This window comes from Rhipicephalus microplus, chromosome 4 (genome assembly GCF_043290135.1).
Source record: "Rhipicephalus microplus isolate Deutch F79 chromosome 4, USDA_Rmic, whole genome shotgun sequence".
In the NCBI taxonomy this organism is placed as follows: Eukaryota; Metazoa; Arthropoda; class Arachnida; order Ixodida; family Ixodidae; genus Rhipicephalus; species Rhipicephalus microplus.
Genome location: NC_134703.1, coordinates 69,417,753 through 69,425,549, shown reverse-complemented (window position 1 = coordinate 69,425,549; position 7,797 = coordinate 69,417,753). Strand labels below are relative to the sequence as shown.

Genomic DNA, 7,797 nt, shown 5'->3' with positions numbered 1-7,797 from the left:
GTGGTATCAAGTATACACGCTATCTTTTACCGCTTAAACTAAGCTCCCTCACTGAAACCTGAGAACCCAGACACACAAATCTAAATCTTCGCAGTTATGATAAGTGCATTCTATGCTTAAGGCACTCCTATTCTTCATAGGAAAAGATGGAAGCAAGAAGAGATAAAAATTCTAGAACGCGGGGTGTCACTGGAGCCATTGTATACCTAGCGGACTTGTCTTCAAGGTTACAGCACCCAAGAAGACAAACCCACGTCTCAAATTTTTGAATCCAGTGGCAGCACGTGTTCTTAAATTCTCATCTCTTCCGCTGACAATCTCTGTATTTATGACCTATACACAAACAGAGGCGGCAAAGCTGCTTGAAAAAGAATCACACAGACGAAAAAAACGAGCTTCAAACGCTTGCGAAAGTCGCATCACTTTATGGTTTGAGTGGAGACGTGATTTCCTGAATCGGATTCATTGCAAAAGCGCTTAGCCTTGCGCATTTTCATCATAGGACTGTCGACCGAACAGCCGAACGCCTCATCGAAGCCAGCGACCATCATAATGGCTGCGTTACAGCGCACGTGAGGCTTAGTGTTGAGCTCGGAACTTAGGGGATGAGCGTCGCCGTTGTCGGCGCACCACTTGAAGCAGGAGCCGATGTAAAACAGCTGTTCAGGGGTAAACCCCGCAGTGCCGTTTGCACCGTTCTTGGTGGCCCCGATGCTGTTGGCGAATGAAGACTGGGCAGTCTGAAGCCCGGCGATGTCCGCAAAGCCTTCGGGTGCCGAGTACTCCGCTGTGTTGGCTGTGCCCCCGGCCTCCTCCACGACCTTGGAGAAGCACTCGTGCTTCTTATAGCGTGTCGCACTCACGACAACGTCGGTCGCAAGGGACACGCCCAGCGTGAAGTCACCGAACACAGCGTGCCACAGTTCGTGCGTCAAGACGTGCCCCAGGGCGCCCCACGTGAACGCCAAGCTCGCCTCGATGTAGAACGGCTCGAACAAAATGGCAGGCGGAATGTACAAAGTGCCACGCCACGGAGTGTACACGGCGGTCACTTCGAAAGCCCGCAGACCAGCGCTGTCATTTGCAGGCGGTGGACTGACCTGACCGGAGGCTAGCTCGGCCTTGCGCTTGTCGTTGAACGCTTCGAGGGAAGCCAGGTAGCATCCGATGAAGGCGGTGTATTTATCCTTGCTGGGAGGGCACAGCATAGACAGCTCGTTCGGGTCGTGGAGATTGTCGGGCCAACCAATGATGGGAACCAGCGAGTCCAGCCTCGCTTTGGAGGCCTTCTGATCTTCGTCCGAGAGCCAAGACAGAGCCGTATTCGTCGCGTCCATCAGGCCGTCGTACATTTGTTTTGCGTTAGCCAACTTTTCTATCGTGATGTTTTCACCGAAGAGAAGTACTGGCCATGCGTACGGGAACAGCTGGTCAATGGCAGTGACGCACTGTTTCGTAACAATCTGTGAGGCAGCCGTGTCATTCGGCGGATTTCCCAAGGCGGATTGCAACAACTTGTAGGAAGTGAAAGGCGCGAGGAGTCGCGCGACATGAAACTTTATGAGGGTGTATAATGTTTCCATGTCCTCCGCTTCGCCTGCCTCTAACAACTCTTCGGCGTGGGCGAACAGTCCTATGTCACTTACATATAGGTCACTATCATCCGTGAGTTGCGCGTCTTGGGGAAGACGCTTGTTAATCGCCGACAGCCACTCCTCAGCTTTTAACTTTGAAGACGGTATCTCTTTCACATGAATATTCTTCGGCTTCTTCACAGAAGAGACCGCGAGGCTCCACGTCGTGGTAACACGAACGTCCATCATTAAAAGTAGCCCTAGTTTGTGTTCATCTACGTCGCTGGTTGAAATCAAGCCCCAGAAATCTCGGAAGCACTGTGTGAGGGTTTCCGGCGCAAAAAATTTTTTCTTCTGCATTTTCCACAGTGGGACCGTATTGCTGTAATCAAGATGCATGATCACCTTATTCTCCGTTTGCTGTTGCTGCTCCGCGTGGTCGGGGAACCGCGTGATCATAAAGTCTGGCAGAATTCCTAAGTTCCAATCGAGGGATAGGTGGGCCAGCAGTCGGAGAGTTTCCTGCGCTGTCGAGGGTACAAGTTTTTTTTTGTCCGCGAAATCTGCAGCAAGCTTTGAAAACACGAGCTCCTTAATCATGGATGACATGTCACCCTGTTTCCTGTAGACGTCCACGCACGACAGGTAGTCGGCAGCAGTTCGGTCACTTCCATAAAAGGGGCCACCGGCTGCGAGCCTCGCTTCTTCTTTCATAATACGATACTTGACGAAGTTGGATACCTTCGCCTGCGAAACGTAAAGATACAATACGCAAATCAAAATGTGGGATGACACATATCTTCTCTGGACGCTTCAAGGCGTGCAGACAAGATATATGTTGCTTTTATATTTCCACTGCAGCACGAATCGGTTGAAATGATCATTCGTTGTAATCTAAGAGAAAAGTAAAATTAAATGCTAAATACGTCCGCTGTGCATATTTACAGGTCATATGATTGGCGGTCATAATTTACCAGTGGCAGACGAAGTAACAGGGAAAGTGATTGTGAATGTGAACCTAGAATCTGAAGTCACAAGTGCTTGAATATGACATATTGTTCCCGAATTAGGGTCACCTTATTTGCCGTCTGTTTTTAACATCAAAGTGTTTTATGTCAGGATCCATCATGGCTCTACTGACATAATGCCGGTACATATATAACTGCAAAATAAAATCTAGCTGAATGCAAAAAATATGAAAAAAACTTCGGTCAGCAGGAGTTTTAACTTTCGCTCCGTTGCGCACTGCACGAAACAAGTTGGCCACTAACCGTACGGGTGCTCCAAAAGTGAAAATGCGCACGTGAGATGCTACCAAACTACACAAAAGTGAATGTCAGCGCGCTCCGTCAGAAAAAGTGGTTATCTTTATGCAGAAATGAGCCAGAGGGTAGTCCTATCGTTTCCGTATGAGAATACATAACCATTTCTATGAAGGAGCGTGCTGGCAGGCATTCGCTTTTTCGTAGCTTGACCACAGCTCGCATGTTTCATTTTACTCTAGAAGCTATTTTACGTTCCTCGTAATGCCAAAGCCGAGTTATTTATAAAGCTTCCTTTGGGCCAAGTTGGTAAACATTCCTGAGTTATTATTAACAGTGCGAACTAAATTAACAGCGCAAAGTTTGTCATTTATTTTTTCTGTTGGCGGTGTTTTGTGTTTGCGCTGTTGATTTCAGTTCATGAGGTATTTATATGCACCTTTTACAGCTGTGGCACTCACGGCTCAGTGCCTTCAGCATGTTCTCTTTTTGACTAGCAAGATGCCACGAAGGGTGTGCTTTAAGGTCGTCGCTCCGCGCGTTCGAAATTGCGCGCTTATCTCGTGATCGGGACAGTTTGTACGTCTTGTGCTGGCGTTTAATATCCGGTCAGCCAAAACGTCACTTCATTCACCACAGCGGCTGCAAAGAGCGCGCTTCTCAGACATGGAAACGCAGCAGTTTGCGCTCGCCCGCCAATTTCAACTTAGGTGTAGGTGAAACAAGTCGAGGTTGCCCAATTTCCAGTGCAGTTCACTACAGTGTCTCTCATAAGTGTATCGCGATTTTAGATCGTTAAACATGATATCTTAAACATTATTTCGATGACCAGTTCACGCTCGTCCTGCGTGTACTTGTGTGCTCGTTCCGTGCGCGCTACTTCCTGTAAGAGCAGCACAATGGAAAGGTTGAGCCATTACGCTTGTTATTGAGCGTGACCTTCTGCTTACAGAGTGAGCTGCAAGTCTCGAGCAGCTTGCCGTTCATCCCTTGGCATGAAATATTATTGCTATATCATTGACTCTTTGGAACTTGTGGCCAAACAGTGCAAAATCAACGCTCAACTGCCTTTGTGAAGACACGTTTCCCTTACGGGTTATGCCGATTTTAACAACAAAGGGATCAGCCATGTACCTTTTTTATTCTAGTGTGCGTGATTCAAAACACACCTGAAAGTTCTGCACTAACTGCCCTCTATAAAGGGCTGATCCTTTACAACTAAAAATAGGAGGGTCCGTACTGTCTTACCATTAGCTGACCCCTTATTACCAAAACACTCGGGTGTCAATACAGCCTGACCGATATTTCTTCAAGCCCTTCAAATTAACTGCGTAGATACTGCCAGATCAGCTGTTTGCATTGTTATCAATGTTTCCAATCATGGCGACTGCTGACAACAAAATGGCAGATAATGGAGCAGAAATTAGTTCCGTCGCTATAAAGATTCGCTTGCTACATACGCTATGGGGATTTATTGGCGCATTCTGAAAGATCTTGCCATAAACTACGACCTGCTGATGAAACCTATAGGACAAATAAAGCACCGACAGGCCATTTAAACCATGTCAACACACTCATATCTTTTGTTTATCGGTCACACAGTTTCGTGAATGTGCTTAACCAGCTGAGTTCCGGCATCCGGCTATTATTTTCTGGGTGCGGGCCCCGAACCACCATCACCATCATCTTCATCATCGTCATTTTCTGCCTATGGATATGTTCATTGCAGGGTGAAGGCATCTCAGAATGATCTAGATATTACCCCGTCCTGGGTGGGCAGATTTTGTTTCATCATTGGGAAATTCTGAATTTTGTTTCTTCATCTAACTCTATGCCTCCATATACTGCATTTTCTATCCCCTGATAAGGTTCCGTTGCGGTTACTGTCCAGCTTTTATCGGTCCTACTCCTACGCATCACGTGATGAGCACAACTTCAGAAGTGTTGAAGATTGCGTGAGTTGGTTTGTCGTACTTGAACTGGTATAGCACATTACGGCAAAGAAGAAACGACTGAGCAGACCGACACAACAGGACAGAGCACAACAGTACCGGCACACGAGGACAAAGAGCTTTGTTGTAATGCGCTACATACTGGTTCAAGAGCCGACGTCACGTGATAAATAAGTCGACGAAGTCTTACCTCAAGCAGGTCAAACTGGTTCGCGAATCCCTTGTGCTGCTCGCCCCACAGGCCGCATGTGTACTCGTAGAAGTTTGAGCAAGGGTCCACCGACAAGTTCATGGACGTGTACAGCTCCTGGTCAAGCTGGAAGCAGCTCAGGTTGAGGCAGGGCTCGATGAGCTCCGAGAAAGGTGACCTCGCTGGCGCGGTGATCAGGATGTACGCGACCACGATGGCAATCACACTCACCTCGAACACGAGCACGGCCAGGGCGTTCGCCGAGAGGAGAAGCTCATCCCTGGGCAGCTCAACCTCGTCCTGGGTGAAAAAGAAATGTAGGCAGCTAGTACCATAGTGGTGCAAGGCTGGACTGACTGCGGAGCTTATGGATGACATGGAATAATATATTAAAGGGCCAGTCAACAGGCTCCGAGGACTCGCTCGCTGGATTCCGTGCCGACCGATTGTGCCCTCGCGATCTCCGACGTCAGCGAAGCTCTGGAAAACTCGATTAGCCCTAAGCCATCTCCTGTCGCCGACAAGAGCTCTCTCAAGTAGTGCCCTGTCCTCACACTCCTGTGACCGTGTTTCCATCTTTCCTATCTCTCCTATCCCTCTTATGTCATCGCTCGCTGTCCTAGCGCATCTCTCTTTATATATATACCTTTAATCCTATCCTGTTAATCCCTACTCACCGCCATCCCTTATGAGCTACTGTTGAGGGGTCGCACGCTGATGCAGACAGTTACGGGGCTCGCTTTTTTCTTCTTTTTCGCTCTTATAACCACAATTAATCTCTCTCTCTCTCTCTCTCTCTCTGAGGCTCCGACTTTTTTTACATTCCCTTAACAAGCTCGCGCATGTTTCTAAGCGTAACCAGCCTCCTTCAATGTACAGTGACGTCAGCTTGGCGATCAGCGACGCGACGCAGCACGCAGTTTGTCGATTTTTCTAAACTAGGTCTCAACAAACAGTAATGAAGTCAGCTTCGCCGATCGCCGACTCGACGCCACTGTGCGTGGAAGGAAGTTGCTCAGGCGTATATAGGGAAGATGCGCGAGCTTGTTTGGAGGGTGTAAAAAAAGTGTCGGAGCCTGTTGACTGGCCCCTTTTTTAGCAACAAAGATTAGAACTTCAATTCATATTTACCGTTGTCTATTGATTGATTGATTGATATGTGGTGTTTAACGTCCCAAAACCACCATGTGATTATAAGAGACACCGTAGTGGAGCGTTGTTTTATTTTGCTATGTATTAGCAAGGGTATAATTATCGTGATCTTGGCCAGATATTTAAGAGCATAACCCTTTATAGTGTAATCAGGTGCTAGGCGATGAGAGACGCCATGTCAACTAGAGGACAATCGCGATAGTTTTCTGGCGGCGTGGAACTGCGGAACGGAAAGCTTACATAACTCCGCTGTTAAAGGAGAGGCGACATTTCTTGAAGAAAGAAACATGCAACTATAGGTGTCCGCACAAGGTCAGGGTGGATGCTTAGCTCTCTAACCTTTGTATTCACAAACCAATCCTAAAATTATCCTTGTGACTTAAGTCAACCTTAGCCTTAAGTCTGCTGTTGACGCGTTTTAAGAAGCTACCTTGTACTTCTCGCGGAACTTCCTCGTACTTAATTAAGGCTCGGTTAATGCAGCGTGGGATCTGCCATAAGGCTTCCTTAAACAACATGCCCGAAGACTACAACTTTGAACAAGTCGTTGATTATATCGGCCACAAACAAATGTTGAACATCACAGCGTGCGCATACACGTCACCACCGCGCTGATTTCTCAACAATCGATGGAATCTGGTTCAGACCTACGACAAGCATGAATTTTCGTGCCACCCCCACTTCCCAAAAAGTGCCGCGAAGAATCTGCTTGCCGTGCCATTTCTGCAGGAAAATATCCATGGCTCTGGTTTCACTGTGCCCCGTCTCATGCCGCTGCTCATCGCATCGCGCTTTGATGTATTAGGCACGTTTCAGCTTGGGAGCGATGGCCTTTGCACCGGAAGTGCACGCAAACGCTCACGGAAAGTAGTGTACCTGCTGCAAGCAGCGTTTCGAGTTGCAATAAACTCATAAAATATTAAATATGAACGTTAGGAAACTGCTTGCGTAGTTGATGCAGGTCCATGCAGCCCGAAAAACAATAAACGCGTTGTATAAGTTGTGTTCGTTATCTGAAGCGGAGAACAAGACATCAAGCTGAACACGTTGAAACAACAACCGCCACTTACGCTGTCTGCGCCTTCTTTCTCAGTCTTGACTTCTTCGGGCTTGACATCCCCGGGCTTGACATCTTCGGGCTTGCCATCCCCGTGTTGCTTTGCTTCCTTCGCTTCCATGTCGTCGAGCACAAAGACAAACGAAAGCGCCTTAGGAAATTTCGTTGGAATGCCACCCTTTACTTCTTCACAGCGCGCGCACATGCCAGCTGGTGCCGGTGTCGTCTTCTTCACGTAGAAAACTAGAGATGGTGAAATTGCCGAGTGCACTGTACATATGCTGTTTAAAAAGTAGAGCTGTTTAAGCTGTAGTAATACCTATGTATCAAGATTCATAAACGGATGACGAAATATTCACTGAACAAAAATAAGGCAACATCCAGGCTAAAAATTGGGTATGTGCCACTGAAATCGCGTAAATCTCAACACTTGCCGCTGGTTCACTAAAAAGTGTATTAGGAGGCAACCCAAAATTTGGGAGCGGGAAAGTTAGCGGTGGCTGCAACAACACCCCGAATCTGTTGAAGGCCTACGCCACCGCCGACGTGCACGTTGGTATATGAAATAGACTAACGCTTGGTTTCTGAGCGAGATAGTATAGGGCTTCAT

The 7,797-nt window shown here is 47.6% G+C and overlaps 1 protein-coding gene across 1 annotated transcript; it reads right to left on the bottom strand.

Annotated features, from left to right (window-relative positions):
• Positions 1–405: 405 nt before the first annotated feature.
• LOC119172720 (endothelin-converting enzyme 2-like) lies at positions 406–7,349 on the bottom strand. Its single transcript, XM_037423869.2, has 3 exons — positions 7,201–7,349; positions 4,979–5,278; positions 406–2,321 (listed from the first exon to the last, which is right to left on the bottom strand). The coding sequence occupies exons 1-3, from the start codon at positions 7,306–7,308 to the stop codon at positions 420–422; spliced, it is 2,310 nt and encodes a 769-aa protein (XP_037279766.2). The 5' UTR covers positions 7,309–7,349; the 3' UTR covers positions 406–419.
• Positions 7,350–7,797: the final 448 nt, after the last annotated feature.

What these genes read in the sequence shown, in the direction of transcription:
- LOC119172720 (XM_037423869.2), bottom strand. Translation starts at nt 7,308, where the DNA reads ATGGAAGCGAAGGAAGCAAAGCAACACGGGGATGGCAAGCCCGAAGAT. An exon ending in AGAAAGAAGGCGCAGACAGC is followed by an intron (nt 5,279 to 7,200) that starts GTAAGTGGCGGT and finishes TTTTTCACCCAG; the next exon opens with GACGAGGTTGAGCTGCCCAG. An exon ending in ACCAGTTTGACCTGCTTGAG is followed by an intron (nt 2,322 to 4,978) that starts GTAAGACTTCGT and finishes TACGTTTCGCAG; the next exon opens with GCGAAGGTATCCAACTTCGT.